The sequence below is a fragment of the Balaenoptera acutorostrata genome, chromosome 18, assembly GCF_949987535.1.
Source record: "Balaenoptera acutorostrata chromosome 18, mBalAcu1.1, whole genome shotgun sequence".
NCBI classification, from domain to species: domain Eukaryota; kingdom Metazoa; phylum Chordata; class Mammalia; order Artiodactyla; family Balaenopteridae; genus Balaenoptera; species Balaenoptera acutorostrata.
Window position 1 is genome coordinate 73,996,881 of NC_080081.1, and position 17,375 is coordinate 74,014,255.

Here is a 17,375-nt window from a genome sequence, read left to right on the forward strand (position 1 = left end):
ACCAGGGCTCGAACCCGTGTCCCCTGCACTAGCAGGCAGACCCTCAACCACTGCGCCACCAGGGAAGCCCAATAATAGCTGCTATTTTAATATTCTTTTTTTGAGGTAAATTTACCTACAGTGAAATGTACAAATCTCAAGTGTAGCATTTCATGAGTTTTGACAAACGCATATATCCTTGGAACCCAAATCTAAGCAAGATATAGATCTTTTCTATCACTACAGAAAAATTCCCTCTTCAGTCAAACCACACCCTCACCTCCAGGAGCCTACCCTTCTGGCTCTTATCACGATGGATCAAAGGACTAATATTTTAAAGTTACTGTTGAATGCCACGCTTTGTTTTAGAATGCTTCATCAGCATCAGTGCTGTGAAATGGCTCTTATCTCCATTTTGCAGATTAAAACGTTGAGCATCAGACCAATTAAGTTGCCCCTGGTTATCAGCCAGCCACCCAGTGTAGCGGCAGGACGTGAGCGAAGAAGTGGGTTATAGACTCACAGCATCTCTGAGACGGGTCATGGCCAGCCCACATACGATTATTTAAGAAATACTATAGATCAATGTTCAAGTGAAATCAATGCCATTTACAAATTCTCAAGCCTCCCGAATAATCCTAAAGGCCGCATGCATTACACTTTACTAGATGATGCGTTTCTATCCTACACAGAAAACGGCAGAAAGGAGGTGTGAGAGGTTGCAAATTCGGTTTTACTGGTGAAAAAACCCAAAAGAGGTGGCTTAGTTTCCAAACATGCCTCGAGGCAGGCCCCGCGGGGATGCCGGGATAGGCGGAGAGGGAAGGGCTGGACCAGCGACCTTTAAGGAGCCTGGCGCCGCTCCTTCCTCTGACGCCACAGGCATCCTCTCAGAATAGAGCAGGCTCGCCGCGCTCGCCGAGAGAACGGACACGCGTCCTGCCACGGGGATTGGACGCTGCCGCGCAGGGCTCATCGGCATCACTGGAGTTCAATTCGTCACCCGTCACCCTCAATGCCACCGTCTCCCTCCGCTCCTAGGCGCACCCTAGTGCCTCCCTGCCCCGGCATCTGGGTGGGTTCCCAGGCTCCTCCCCAGAGCTGACTTCGAGCTCCACGCCCTACAGGCCCACGGCTGCCATGGCAACCGTACGCCGCCGCCGCCGCCGCCTCTACACGCACGTCGTGAACTAACGGACTCCGCGGCGGCGGCGGCCTATGCCCCACCCCAACCCCACCTGGACCGCAGCAAAACGGTCGGTCGACCTGCGGCACCTAGGTAATGAATCCGAAGGAGACGGGCGCCAGCTACAGAGCCGGTGGTAGTGTATCCGGCTTGACAGCCCCACCCCTACTCCCGCCGCGGGGGAGGCAGTGCGTGCCGTGCGGGACGGTAGAGCCGCGGGCGCGCATGGCATGATGGGGATTGTAGTTCAGCGGCTCCTTGGGCTCGCGGCCTTGGCGGGGCGGCCTGGACGGGAGAACTACAAAGCCCGGCGTCCCCGACAGCTGGGAAAGACCGATAAACTGAGCCGAGCGGGGAGAGACAATCTTTCTCTTTGTGTTGAGGGGGGCTCTGGGGTGGTCGCGGAATTGGGTTCTGAGCGCTGGGAAGGGGAAGTGGAGGTGAGACTTGGGCTTTCCGCCCCGCCATTTGGCCCGCCCCGGTTGCAGCACTGGCCCCACCCCGGCCCGGCCACCGCCCCGCGTAGTCTCTGGGAGGAGCGGCCGCCCAGGCTGCAGGGCCTCGGGCCTTCGGCGCCTCTCCCCCCCAGGTTGCTGCCTCTCGGTGCAGAACCGTATGTATCGCACACGTTTGATGGGAGACCCGAAAAACTATATTTTAACAGGCGTTTCTCCTTTTCCCTGATTCCTTCCTTTATTTCTAGGTATTTGATCAGATTTGTTCTGAAGTAGTTAGGAGGTGTTTGCATTAATTAAACCCATTGATTAATAATTACTCAAAGGGCATTAATGTTTAAAGGTTAAGTGTAGAAGTTGAGAAAAGATACCATGCTGTTATATGGTAGTATCTGATATTTTTACCGTTTTGCATTTTGTATTTTATTTATTGAGGGTCAAGATCCACCCCCGCCTACTAGCCTGAACACTGCCGACACACATTTTGATTCTATTTGAAAGCTTAGTTCAACTTTAAATCACTAATGTTTTTGAAATACAGACTTGTCTTTTTATTTCATTTTTTTTAGCAGTGGGTAGTAATAATTATTTTCTTTCTTATAACATTTTTCAGAATTTTTCAGGACCATTTTTCAGAATGAAAAGCGCCATGTTCTTTCTTTCTTTCTTTTTTTTAATGCTCTGGAATACATCTTAGCACCTGAAGTTTGCTCAGGCCCTGGCGGTAAGGAAGCTGACACAGATTTAGAAAACCTGCCTTGTCTACCCTTTAACATTTTTCGACAGGTAGAATACCATCTTAGAAATTTGGCATTTTACAGTGGTATGTTGGAAAATTATTGATGTATCGTGGACTTATTTTGTGTGTGTATGTTTTAAAACAAGAAAACAACATAAGGCCACTATAAAATTCCTTTTATTGCCATTAAATGAAGTTGGGCTCTGTAAACTATACTTAAAGTAGCAGTTTCATAGGAGGAGATAAAAAGTAGGTTTAGTAAGACCGCTAGAAAAAAATCAAGACCTTATGGTATACAGTATAAGGATTTGAAATATCTTATTTATTCATTCAAGATTTGTTTATTCATTCATTCAAGATTTGTTAACGACCTGTTATGTGCCAGGCAATATATGCCAGGTGGTGGGAATTAAGAGATGATAGAATATAGTCTGTGTCCTGCGTGGGCACACATCCGTGTCATCACTGTAGTGTGGGAGAGAGGTGCAAGTTGCTGTGAGCCTCGAGTGGGAATACGTGGTAATATCACAGTGACATGTATTGAATACTTACTCTGTGGGAGGTACTCTTTGGCGTATTTTGCATGCAGCCCCTTATTTAATCCTCACAGCAATCCTGTGAAGTCGCTGCTGTTATCTAGAGATGAGGAAGCAGCCTTAGAGACCTTGCCCAAAGTCATAGATGATAAGGTGTGAACCTGGGATTTCATCCCAAGTGGGTCTAACTCATCTCAGTCAGGATCTCAGCCACTGATGCCGTTTTCCACACCCTTTGGAAGAAAGAGCCTGACTCTGTCTAGGGAGATTAGGAGAAGCCTCCAGAATGATGTGACATTTGACTTGTGTTAGGAAAGTTGCTTAAGCTTTTACTGGAGAGAGGCTGAGGAAAGTCCTTCTAGGCAAATGGCATAACAAAAGCAAAGGAAAAATTGGAGTGCTTTGTGTTTGCGGAACCCTAGGTCATTCTGATGACTAAATCCCAGAATACTTGCAATGTAGTGGGAGAGACCAGATCTCGAAGTACTTGGTACCATGACAAAGCGTTTAGAATTTTTCCTCAACATGGGGTGACTGTTGAAGAATTTCTGATGGAGTAGTGCCATTTTATTGGGTTTGTATTTTAGAAAGACCTCCGGCTCCAGTGTGGAGAATGGATCCAGGAGAGTGGTGATAGGAAAACCAGTTTTAGGGGGGAAAAAAAAAAAATGTCCAGTAAGGAAATGAAAAGAGCCTAAAGTAAGCAGTCGGAGTTATGGAAAGAGATGGATTGCAGGAGTATTTAAGAGGTAAAATTGATATGACTTAATAAGAGTTTGGATGTTGGGGGCTAGAAAGATTTGGAATCCTAAGACAAATGATTCTTAGTTTTCTGGCTAGGGTGACTGATGGGATAGTGAAACCACTGATTGAGATGAGGAGGAACAGGTTTTTATCGGGGCAAAAGATAAAGATAAATCAGTTTACTTTTGCGTATTTGTTCCAGGTTCCTGTAGGATATTCAGGTAAGGAGGCATTTGTATCCGGAGTTCAGGACAGAGCTCAGAGGTAGAGGTTTACGTGTAGTTAAGTAGTTATAGGAGAGAATGGACCAGCTCACATAGGAGGAATGTGTAGCTATGAAAAAAGAAGAGGTTTGGCTATGGAACTCTTGGGAAACAGCAGCATTTACAGGGGGGTTGAGTTTCTGGGGAGAGGGGGGTGTATTTGAAAGGAAGCGGGAGCCCACAGTTGAGGCTGAGAGGTCAGGAGGCAGAGAGCAAGGAGAAGAACCACAGAGAGCTTCACAACAAATGACGAAGGAGAGGAAAGTAGGAAGCAGGGAGGGAGTGGTCCAGGTGCCTCGGAGAGGGCGAGTAAGGCAAAGATTGAAATGTGTCCGGTGGATTTAGTGACTGCATATCATTTCCAAACTTTGCAAAAATGAAGAAGAGGAATCTGGGCATAGGCTACTTGAAAAAAGTTTCCGTATTAATACATATACAAAAGAAAACAGAATAATGAGCCCCATGTAGCCATCACCTAGCTTGGAGAATGAACACATGACCAATTTTGTTTCATCTATAATCTCTGCCCGCAGTTGGATTATTTTATTTATTTCTCTTTTAATTAATTAATTTTTATTTTTGACTGCGTTGGGTGTTCGTTGCTGCGTGTGGGCTTTCTCTAGTTGCGGCGAGCGGGGGCTACTCTTCGTTGTGGTGCGCGGGCTTCTCATTGTGGTGGCTTCTCTTGTTGCGGAGCACGGTCTCTAGGCGCGCGGGCTTCAGTAGTTGTGGCTCGCGGGCTCTAGAGCGCAGGCTCAGTAGTTGTGGCGCACGGGCTTAGTTGCTCCGCGGCATGTGGGATCTTCCCGGACCAGGGATGGAAGGGTGTCCCCTGCATTGGTAGGCAGATTCTTAACCACTGTACCACCAGGGAAGTCCCATGTATTATTTTTAAGCTAGACTCAGATATCGTATCTTTTTATCTGTAATTATTTCAATATGTATCTTTGAAAGTTAAGGATTCTTTAAAAAAAAAATAGAACTGTAATATTACCTACTTAAAAAATTCAACAGTACTTCCTTAACATAAAATTTCCAGTCACACTTCTTTTTAAAGAAGCTTGACTGTGAAGAAAAAGAGTTGAGGCAAACTAAAAGAGGTTTGTAGGTTGTTTTTTTTTAAAAAAGATTGATGACAAGCTATTAAGGAAAGAGCCAATAAAGAGGAAATGTGTGACGATGTAGGCGACGAGGAGCGAGGAGAGAGCTGATCGAGGTCCCTGAGAAAGTAGGGAAGGATGGGGCGAACAGGGTGGAAGAATTAGGCTAGAATGAATTTGGTACGTTTCCTAAGCAGCAGCTAAGTGCTAGCTGTGTTACTAGGCAGCATGCTAGCGTTGATAGGAGGGGAGACGCTCTGAAAAAGGAAGAGATGCGAATAGATACAGGTATTTATAGGTTGGGTGGTAAAAGGTGAGAGTTCAAAGCTTATGGCCCCTAAGAGGTGGATAGAAGTAAAGGTCAATTGATGAGAGATGAGATTGGGGTTAGGAAAGGAGAATAGTGGAGATTTGAAATAGCCACTATGGAAGGGGACCTGAGCTAGGACAAGTAAGAATTGTTTCATTGATTAGATGACAGCAAAACAGCAGGCGGTGTAATTTTTTTTTTCCTTAAAATTCGTTTGGTTTACTAAGGGAAAGCTTAAAATATTGAGGAAACCAATATGCTAATGTGTTCCTGAAGAGAAGAGAATTCAGGCCAAGAACTTACGATTGGACCATTCCTCAGTAACTTTAGATTTATTCATTTAAACTGATAATTGCTGTCTATTTGTATAAATATCACACTAAAACTAGAAAGGCCCTGACAGAGCTTTTGGATCAATACTTTATTTTCTCAACATGTACAGTGATATTCTTTTACAGAGAACATTTCTCCAAGGATCATTTCCTGAGTGTGGTGCAGTGGGAGGGGTCAGATAGATCTGTTGTCCACTTCTGGAACTACAGCTTATTTTCCATGTGATCGTGCGCATGTTTCCCAACCTGCGCCCCACTCAAAAAAGATGTTAATACTAGCTATAAGATTTTTGGGAAAATCAGACAGTTTAACGGAGGTGAACCTGAAGTGCTCCATAACCGAAGGCCTTTCTCTTCCCCTTCTCCCCCTTCCTTACCAACAACATGGCAAGATCGTCAGTTCTCTTTGACAAAAGGCCGTGTTCTGTGACTTTACTTGACCATATTAAGCAGGTAGATCAAGTAGTAGTTACATTACAAAATGATAATTTGATCTATATAAAAAGATTCATCAATTATTCTTTTAAATGAAGCTTCCTTAAGTGCTATAAAATGTTATTTTATATAGACTGTTAATAGTAACAATGTCTTTGCCTTAGTTTCGTCTTCAAAGAAACAGGGGGTTCCAGTACAAGTTTTGAGATCCCAACAGCTCCAAAATTCTTTGATTCTCTGACTCATCTCGTTTTTGGACTGATCCATATTATGATTTCAATAATATTTGAGCATCTATTTGTAAATGAAAATATGTATCTATTTTAATGTACTCAGCATTATTTTAAACATTTTCTCTCCTCGATAATCGTAATACAAATGGTAGACCTAGTGAAACTATGCCTTAGAATACCTAGTAAAAATCTGGCATATACAGGCATTTGCTAGATAAATTTAAGGTGTAGATTGAGAATAGTTAAAAAAAAAATGCAGTAATTTTCCAAGGTGCATTGTTTAATCTCCAGTAGATGTCTAGAAAGCCATTTTTATCACACTGCTTGATGTGGAGTAAGCATTCAGTAAATGTTCTTACTATTATTTTCATGCTTAAAGGGTATTTATGCACTTAAGATAAAATTTATAATTTAAGCTGCCATTTTGAGACAGTGGCGGATGATAAACATTTTCTATCTTTTTTAATGTTTTTTTTTTTTTTCTTTTTTAATGTTTTAACAATGCCAGTGGAATTTAGTACATGGGCAGAAATTATTGTAATGGTTACTTCTGAGAAACATTTAAGCTGTTCGAATTCTCTATCTAGATTCTCTCGTGTTGCACAGACAGTTATTTTCTGTTTCTCAAGTATTTGTGAAGTGAGCTCAGGTGAGGAAACAAATGAAAAAGCTTCATTGCTACAGATATTTTCGTCTTATCTCTGGGTATATGATTAAGTCATATGCTCCATTATTCATGGCAAGCTACAGTCCTTGAGAATATAACCCCACATAAAGAGATGGGAGGTATCATGACTTTCAAAGTTAACTATTTTGGTGACTAGTATTCACATAGTAGGTTAATTTATTGCTATTAAAACACACTTCAAGAGGCAGTAATTTGAGAAGTTGTGGTTATATGTTTGTTTGATTGCTTGTATTTATAGCAGTCATTGCATGAAATAGACTGGAATTTGGTGATTTGGATAAACATTAAAAAAATACGTGGAGCCTGGACATTGGTTGAATTCAGTGTGGTACAAAATGCTGAAAATTAAACTCAATTTGTTGTTTTGCTACCACTATTCTAACTAGTGTTATTTTGTTCACATTGCTATAGTTGAGGCTGCTTCAGTGTTTCTAGAATAAATATCTACTTTCAGGAATTTACAGCTTGTGGTAGGAAAAGGAGCAATGTGAGAGAAATACAGAAGTGTAAGAATAAAAATAGTTTAACGCAGACTTTTTTCTTAAGCCTCACATGTATTATAACTGAATTGGATAGATATCACTCACATTAAAAATTAGTTTGAAAACAATGTTTTCTTTCCTGTTTAAAAACCATTACTGTGGAGACAAAAGAATTATAAATATCATGTTTTAATTTAAAAAGGAATTATTAGTGACATCCTAAGCAATTTTGGGTTTTGAAAATAAACTAGTTATTAGTTTTCCCAAATGTATGTCTTAGTCTTGGTATAAGATAAAAATCCAGGTATGTTGGGGGAGAAAGCTGTGTGTGTGCGTGTGTGCGTGCGCGTGTGTGTGTGTGTTTTGTGCAGGATGGTGGGGGGAAGGGTGTGGTTGGAGGTGCAGCTGGAGGGAGAGCTTGGAACCAGGGGTTTATTTGTTATGTTTAGATCTGAGTCATGAAGGAGACAAGTCATAATTATCTAGAACCAAGTGAAGCAATGTTTTTTTCTTCTTGGTCTGAGCATGAACTTGAACTGAGCTCTTCTTTTCATTCTGAGAATAGAACTCTCCTTGAAGATATACTTGGATCGTTCTGTGTAGGGCAGCATGACTGGATCAGTTCAGTAGTAAATGTTGCAAGAAGATGCTGATTCATTTTTGAATACATGATAAAATTATACCTCAGTAAGAGAAGTATTGTCAAGTGTGCGACATTGCCAAAATATTTCATGCCTCCTTTACATGTAACCTGACCATTTAAAAGTCCTAGAAACTCTTCTAATTTAAACTAAAGGAGATTTTAAAAAACCCTCTTATACTTCAAGATTATGGTTAAAAGTAATTAAAGTTGTGGTATAGCTTCTAGGAATTTATAATGAAAACTGGATCTGTTGATTTACTGTTATTTTTGGGGAAAAATTAGCTGCTCCAAACCTCTGTTTTAATGTTGAGTGTGGAGTAAAATAGTTTACGTTGATTCAGTGTCATCATACGCTAGGAATGATGCTAATGTATTATCACACTGAATTTTTACAATAACCTTATGGTGAGAAATATTATTCTCCCTCTTTTATAGATGTAGAAGTGAGAAATTACATGATTTGCCTGAGGTCACAACAGAAAATTTGTGGTGCCTGGATCCCTACCCAGGTTTTTCTGTCTGAAATTTTTCTATTGCCTTCACGCTTGAAGAGTTTAGCTTGGTATGCGATTCTAGGTTGGCAGCTCCCACCCCCAGCACATGCAAGGTACTGTTCTGCTGCCTCCAGGCTTCCAGCGTTCTTTTTGAAAAGTTAGCTGTCAATATATTATTTTTCCTTTGTTGATAATATATCATTTCTCTCTATTGCTTTTAGTTTCTTCAGTTTTACTACACTGTCTCTAGATGTGGATTTATTTTTATTTATTTTGAAACAGAGAGTTACTGTCTTCTATAGATTTTGGAAATTTTTTAGCCATTATATATTGGATATTGCTCTCTCCTTTTTTCCTTCTAAAATTCATAATAGACATATGATGGATCGTGTCTTTCTGCTCTCTGCATTTCCTATCTTTGCTTACTTATTCTATCTCTATATGCTGCATTCTGGGCAGTTTCTATAGCTCTGTGTTCTGGTTTCTTGATTCCCCTTTCATCTGTGCCTAATCTGCTATTTTCTCAGTCCATTGAGTTTTTCATTTCAGTGACTATATTTTTTAATGCTAGAAGTTCTTTTTGATTCTTTTTCACATGTGCCTATTCATTTTTAAATGACCCTATGTTTTTAGATGTACTTATTTTATAGTAACTATTAGATTATCAAGTGCTTTTGATAGTAGCACGGATTCAGCTATATGTTGTAGCCTTTGACTCACCCTCATGATGGATTGTATTTCTTGTACCTTGAAATTTTGGATGTAACCTCAGTGGGAATACTGTGAAGCCTTGGTCAAGGATGTGTCCTGTACTTTCGTGTTTATTTCTGTGAAGTGCCGTATGGAGAACTGGTGAATGAATAAACAGATTCGATACATCCATATAATGAGATACTGCTCAGCAATAAAAGCGTTAAGTTACTGATACATGAACAGCGTGGTTGAATCCCAAAAGTATTATTCTAAATGAAAGAAGTCAGACACCAGAATATATACTGTATCATTCTATTTATGTCGCATTCCAGAAAAGACAAATCTTTAGTGATTAGTGAACAGAAGAATGTATGCAGTTGTATACATTTTTCAAAAGAAATCAGATTGTACTCTTAAAATTAGTGAATTTCATTGCATAAAAATTATACCTCTATAAAGCTTATTTTTAAAAAAACAGGCACAACTCAATGGTAACAGAAGTCAGAATAGTAATTGCCCTAGAGGAGAAGTACTAACTGTGAGGAGACCTGGATCCTATGGGGTATGGAAATGTTCCGTATCTTGATGTGGGTGTTACCTGGGTGTAACCAATGTTAAAATTCACTGCAGACTTGTGGACCTCTATGTTATATACTTCAATAATAAAATGCAAAAGGAGGAAAATACTCTAGAGAGGGGTTAGAATATAAAGTTGAGAAAATCTCGAAAAAGTAGAGCAAAAGGACAAAGAGATGGAAAATAGGAGAGAAAAGATAAAATTAGAATATTAGAGGACCAACCTAGAAAGTCTAATAGCTAAATAAATGGTGTTTTAGAAAGAGATAAAAAATGGAAAGAAATCATCAATGAACTAATTCAGCAATTTTCCTAAAATTGAAGGATATTAATTTCTAGATTGAAAGAATCCCAGATAGACCCATATCAAAGTATATCATCAACAGTTTTAGAAAACTTTGTCCAAAAAAATCCTACAAATTTTCAGAAGGGGGAAAAGACAGATGATATATAAGGAATCAGGAATTTGAATGACTTCCGTTTCCTCAACTTAATCGTGAAACTTAGAAGGTAATAGAGCAATGCTCTATTTTTGAAGGAAAATTATTTGCAAGTGAGGATTCAATAGCCAGCCAAACTATTACTGAAGTATGAGGGTAGAATAAAGGAGTTTTCAGACATGCACGATCTCAGAAACTTTACCCCCCATCTATGGAAAATGTGTTCCGTAAAGGTAAGGGAGTAAAACCAGAAAGAAAGGCACGTGATAGACAAAAAAATGATTCAAAATAGAAGAGACAAAGGGACTCCCCAAGATGAATTGAGATACCAAGTTGAACAGCCTTGGAGGGTAGATGGAGTGTCTTCCTCCTGAGCAAAGTTTAGGCTTCCTTACAGCCTTGAAAGAAAGATATTATCTTCATTTGGAACAAGGGGTAGGCATGCATGGTGTTCAATGTAATAGATTTGGGTTCCCTAAACTTAGGATTCTTCTCCTGTAATGCAGTCTCCTGCATATGCTGATATCACTTGGCCCATTATGTGCTGCCCTGTGGGAACTGGGGTTTGGGGGACCAGTGCTAAAAACCTCAACAATCTTAGGTTGTTGGGTTGTCTTCTGGAAGTTTTGTAGTTTTAACTCTTACGTTTAGGTCAGTCATTCATTTTGAGTTCATTTTTATGATGTGAGATAAGAGTTGAGATTCAGTTTTTTCCCCCCCATATGGATATCTAGTTGTTTCAGCACCCTTTTTTGGAAAAAACTTTTTTTTCATTGACTTGCCTTGTCAACTTTGTCAAAAATTAATTTGCCATATATGTATGGATCTTTCTGGACTCTGTAATTTGTTCCATTGGTCTGTGTGTCTATCTTTATGCCAGTCCCACAGTCTTGATTCCTGTAATTTTATAATAAATCTTGGAATCAATATAAGTTGTCCTGCTTTACTATTTTTTGAAATTGTTTTGACTATTTTATGTCCTTTGTATTTCCATCTAAGTTTTAGAATCAGCTTGTAGATTTTTACAAGAAAGGCTGCTGGGATTTTGATTGGGATTTCATTGAGTCTGTGGCTCACTTTCCACGGAATGGACATCTTACCATTATTGAGAGTTTCAATTCATAAATGCATGTGCACATACACACACGTATGTATTTCCATTAACTTAGGTCATCTTTACTTTCTCAGTGTCCAGATCTTGCATATGTGTTGTTAAATTTATCCCTTACATATTTAATATTTTTGAATGATTTCATTGTTTTGATTTTAGTTTTCAATTGTTTATTGTTAATATGTAGAAATACAATTGATTTTTGAATATTGACCTTGTATCCTGAAGCTTTACAAAACTAACTTAGTAGTTCTAGTAGTTATTATAGATTCCCTAGGATTTTCTCCATTAACAATTATGCTGTATGTGAATAAAAGCAGTTTTACTTCTTCTTTTCTAATCTTTATCCCTTTTATTTTTTTCTTGGCTAGTTGCACTGGTTAGAACCTCTAGTTCTAACATTGAATAGAAGGGGTGAGAGGAAATACACTGGCCTTGTTCTTTCTTGATCTTGGGAGAGAGCATTCAGTTTTTTCACAGTAAATGTGACGTTAGCTGCAGGTATTTCATAGATCCTCTTTACTAGGTTGAGGAAATTCTATTGTCAGTTTGCTGAGAGCTCTTACCATTAATGGTGTTGAATTTTGTCCAGTACTTTTTCTGCATCTACTCAGATGATCATATGTTTCATTTCTAGTCTCTTAAAATTATATTGATTGGTTTTTTAATAGAAACCACCTTGAATTTTTGGTATAAACCCCACTTGGTCATAATGTGTTATCCTTTTTATATACTGAATTTGATTAGCTAAAATTTAAATATTTTTGTATCCGTGTTCCTGAGGGATACTGGTAGGTAAATTTCTTTTCTTATAATGTCTGGTTTTGGTATCAGGGTAAAGCTGGCCTTAAAATATGAGTTGGAGGTTTTTCCACCTCTTCCTTTTTCTGAGAGAGTTTGTTTGGAATTGGTCTATTTTTTCCCTGAGTACTTGAGAGAATTCACTTGTGAAACGTTTTGGATTTGGAGTGTTTTGGGTTTTTTTTTGTTTGTTTTGTTTTTTGGTGGAAAGATTTTAAATTACAAATTGAATTTCATTGATTGACAGAGGACTATTCAGATTAATTACTCTGTTTCTTCTTGAGAAATAGCTTTGGTATGTTGTGACTTTCATAGAATTTGTCCATTTCATTAAGCCCTCTTTTGCCTTTTAATAGCTCTAAAGTTTGTAGTGATAACCTCTTCATCATTTCTGATTTTGGTAATTTGTGTTTTCTCTGTCCCTTTCTTGGTCAGTAATACTAGAGGTTTAATCATTTTTAATGATCTTTCCAAAGAACCAGCTTTTGGCTACATAGAAATTTCTTTTTTTTTTTTTTCTGTTCTATTTTATTGATTTTTGCTCTTAACCTTATTATGTTCTTCCTTATACTTCTTTTGGGTTAGTATGTGTTTATTTTCCTAGATTCTTAAGACAAGCTGAAAGCAGGAGTTGGCAAACTATAGTCTGGGGGCCAAATTCAGTCTGCTCCTTATTTTTGTATGGCCCATGAACTAAGAATGTTATTTTCATTTTTTTTTAATGGTTAAAGAAGTCAAAAGAAGAATAGTGTTCTGTGACGTGAAAATAAATGAAATTCAGATACCAGTGTCTGTAAATAAAGTTTTATTGGAACACAACCACACTCATTTGTTTACATATTGTTTATGGCTACTTTTGTGCAGAGTTCAGTAGTTGGAGTAGAGACTTTGTGATGTTCTCATTGCTTTGCATTGCTGCTTGGTGTGCACTATAATCACAGTGTTTCATGTGCCCTGCATATCACTGTACTGTGACATTTTACTTCATTTATTGTCAGCAGATTCCCATCATGTCAAAACAAGAAAAGATGAGAAAAATGGACTTGACATATTTATGCTTTTAAAGCACAGTGGAGTGTAGAATATTGAACTAAATGACAAAGCATTGTGATTATTATGCAATGACACTATAGCTGTGCTACAGACATACAATTTACACTGACATTACCAGACTAATCACTCGTCATGGTATTCCCAATTCATAGGAAAGCAGTGGTTAGAAAACTTAGAGAACTTAAAAAGGAATATCTTTTTAAGCAGAATTTCTTCACAAAATTAAAAAACGAAAATCAGGCTGCACCCAGAGTAAGTTTCTGAGTGTCTCATTTGTTGGCCAAACAAGGAAGTCATTTACCGATGGTAATTTAAGTAAATCTTGTTTGATTGTAGCAGCCAAAGAAATGTGTCTGGAGAAAATAAACTTGCTTGTGACTATTAGCCTTCTGGTGAGAACAGTTGCTAGAAGAGTTGAGGACATCAATAATCAATTAAAAAAAAAAAGGCAAATGATTCTGAGTGGTTTTCCTTGGCTCTTGATGAATTGACAGATGTTACCAAAACAGCTTAAGTGTTTGTTTGAGAAGTCAATGCTGAGTTTGAAGTTACTGAAAAATTACATTTAATGAATAGTGTTTGTGGAATAGCTACAGACAGGAATACTTAAAAGAAGTTGAGAAAACACGAATTCTGTACAACCTGAAGTAGAATCTGTTAAGATGTGTTGAAACTCGGGGTGGCCGAAAATATGTGTAGAACAGAAAAAGGCTTAGGTGAACAAATTTACAAAGCTGTGAAAATGTAGCATGGTTAAAGTTGTTGGCTCTTCACTGTTTTTTAAAAATTTATTTATTTTTTATTTTATTTATTTTTGGCTGTGTTGGGTCTTCGTTGCTGCGCACGGGCTTTCTCTAGTTGCGGCGAGCAGGGGCTACTCTTCGTTGCGGCGCACGGGCTTCTCATTGTGGTGGCTTCTCTTGTTGCGGAGCACGGGCTGTAGGTGCAAGGGCTTCAGTAGTTGCCGCACGCTGGCTCAGTAGTTGTGGCTCGCGGGCTCTAGAGCGCAGGCTCAGTAGTTGTGGCGCACAGGCTTAGTTGGTCTGTGCCATGTGGGATCTTCCCGGACCAGGGCTCGAACCCGTGTCCCCTGCATTGGCAGGTGGATTCTTAACCACTGTGCCACCAGGGAAGCCCTTCACTGTTTTTTTTTTATCAGCAGGTGTTTTGCAGAGAATATTTGAATCTCTCATGTAGTAAGGAACCATTAGTGTCTTAAGACTCGAGTGTTGCTCTTGAGGACTTAGCCATTGTCAGTTCCATGAATTTTTGTCAGAAATAGACTTGCCCCTACCACACAGCAGTTTGGTGGCTTGTAGTGGTAAAGTTCTATTGTAATCGTTTGAGCTAAGGGCTGATTTGAAATTTTTCTGAATGAGAGGAACTGCTCTCACCCACTATTACTGAACACTGAATGGCTTTGGAAATCAGTTTGGCTGCAGACTTGATAATGTTTCTTTATGAATCAACTGAAAATAACAGGACCAAACAGTGCTTATATGCAAAACTAAAAGTTATTTCAATGCCAACTAATGTTTGAATCACAAGTAATACCAAGCTATTTTATATAGCTTTCCTTGCTGTCAAAAGTTAAAGCAAAGAAGTGAGATCTCCATTCCCACCCAGATTTTCAGTATATTTTTTTGAGCTCAAACTACTTTGATGCAAGTGCAAAGGAAATTTCCATATTATGAAATCCATTTAACTGTGTAATTGAGATACTTCCACTTACCCTTCAATTGGAAGTGATTAACATGCAATGTCATGACATGCTAAAAGACATATCAAGAGAAGAATAAAATCTTTAAATGCTTTCCAAACAGTGACTATGCTGGATGAAATCATATGCTTGTGATTTGATATCATTATGTGACAGTACCTATCTGGGTAAAAAGATACTTTTAAACATGAAATGCATAAGTCTTATTAAAGAGCAGCATTAACATATGAACATTTGCAATTGATTTTGATGATAGGGAACAGTAACTTTGAATCCGAACTACAGGAAATATCCCCCTACAGAAGAGTTCCATTCTTATTAGTAGACCTGTTTTGCAAAAAGTTGTACTCAACTATTACTACTATAATATTTTGAATTTTGTCAATAAAAATTGTGGACATTTTTGTCTCATTATATAAGTACTTACATAATATCCTCGATTTTGCCCATTGCCCCTCAAAGCTAAAAATACTTACTCTCTGGCCCTTTCCAGAAAAAGTTTGCTGACCCCTGCTTTACATCGAGATATTTTCAGTCTGCATATTTGTGTGCCTGTACATATTAGCAGAATTAATGCTTTTGTCTCACAATGACTAATTTGAAGAATTGTTCTAATTTGAAGAGGAGGCTTTCCGTGGTTGTCCTATTTTCTGTGGGTAGATCTACTGAATGTTGAAATTTCTTAGTGTGTAAAAGTAGTGTACTATTTGCTGCAGTGTGATTCTCAAGTAACATAGATGCTGCCTTCAAGGAACCTATGCCTGGAGAAGGGGCAAATAATATGCCAAAATACATAAAGGAAACAGTTTTATTCTCAAAAAGGTACTGGAGTCAGCTGAAATGACTAGAACTAGAGGCGGTTAATTTTGAGGAAGAGTTTTTGAGCCCCTTAAGAATAGATAAGAAGTAGAGAGGAAGAGCCAAGCTACCCACGTCAAAATTTAATTCCCTCAGGAAGGCATGGAGAAATATTTTGATTTTTCTCTACCAAGTGTATTCATTGGTTTACTGTTCCAGGAAATAAGAGTAGGTCAATTTGGACTCTTTCCCAAGATGTCATTCTCCTGTATCTCTGGACTTCCTAATCTTTGTAGTTTTCGGTGGAAAGCAACTTTGCTTAGAAGCCTTGGATGATCTTGGGAGACTTTAGAGAAGCCTGGAAGAAAAGCCAGAATTACTGGGCTGGAGGGCTTTGGTGGAAACCAGAGGTTCAGATGATATTTTTTCCTAGCATCTTATAGAAGGGGAAAGATTAACGATAGTTATTTGCACAGACAAAAAGCTACAAATGACAAGGTCATAGAAGATTACAAGATGAGGAGCAAAACGAGCTCAGGTAGTTTAATTCACAGGTTTTTGCTTAGATTTAAATTGTATGGAACAATTAAATGTATATAAATGATGCATGGACAACTATAGGCTGTTCTTTTAAAATGTGTTCCTTAAGTCAAAAAGTTCCTTAACTTTTTGTTCTTGGGGCCAAATAGTTTTAGTGAGAAATAGTTTCTGCAGTTTTAATTGATGTCATTGGAAAATGTGAGATATTCATATATTTATTTTTACATTGTCAAGAATAAGTTGACTAAAATAAAGCAAGTTCATCTTTACTATTATTGCAGCTTATAGTAATTATAAATGAGCAAGGAGAGCTAGTGTCTAATTTATGTACCTGTAACATAAATCGATAGTTCAGAGCTGTGTAATTTGTCTCCTTATTATCTTTTTGTGTGTTCTTTTGTGATCTCCTTTGTATTTCCAAAATTGGGAATTTTGTTCAGTATTATAAGATGCATTCAGATAACCTCAAAGAATGAGAGAACCAAAAAAAAAAAAAAAAAAATGAGAGAACTATTTTGACTTTCAAAGTAGTTTTAAGCAGATCTTTTAAATCATAATAAGAAATGCTTTAAAGTCAGTACTGAAAACTTAATAAAAAGTCATATTTTATGTTTAGGTCTCCGAAAGATGAATTTGGCTGAGATTTGTGACAATGCAAAGAAAGGAAGAGAATATGCACTTCTTGGAAATTATGACTCATCAATGGTATATTACCAGGGGGTGATACAGCAGATTCAGAGACATTGCCAGTCAATCAGAGACCCAGCTGTCAAAGGCAAATGGCAGCAGGTAAGATCATGTTCAAGTATTCAGTGAATGAGGGCAGTGGTCTGTTATACTTGAAAGATAAGAGTTAGAAAATTAGTTTGAGATTTTGTAAATAGCTCTTATTTGTCTGAATACTGAAATATATTTAAAATGTACTCTGAATAATTTTCTGTCTTTCCCAGTTATTATTTTATATACTTTCGATAGTATATTTTATGAGACATAGTTTGAAGATATTTAATTCAAATTGAATCTA

The 17,375-nt window shown here is 38.3% G+C and overlaps 1 protein-coding gene across 5 annotated transcripts in view; it reads left to right on the top strand.

Moving 5' to 3' along the window:
• Positions 1–1,017: 1,017 nt before the first annotated feature.
• Positions 1,018–17,375, top strand: part of KATNAL1 (katanin catalytic subunit A1 like 1) — an 84,519-nt gene continuing 68,161 nt past the window's right edge. The window contains exons 1-2 of one of the 5 annotated variants that reach the window (XM_007164170.3): positions 1,018–1,258; positions 16,968–17,140. In XM_007164170.3, the coding sequence (XP_007164232.1) occupies positions 1,198–1,258; positions 16,968–17,140 (234 nt within the window). In that variant the 5' untranslated portion in view covers positions 1,018–1,197. Of the gene's footprint in view, positions 1,259–1,505; positions 1,606–1,633; positions 1,779–2,233; positions 2,345–16,287; positions 16,350–16,967; positions 17,141–17,375 lie in introns of those variants that run through there. The other 4 variants (XM_007164173.2, XM_007164174.2, XM_057533202.1 and 1 more) reach the window with 4 other exon arrangements.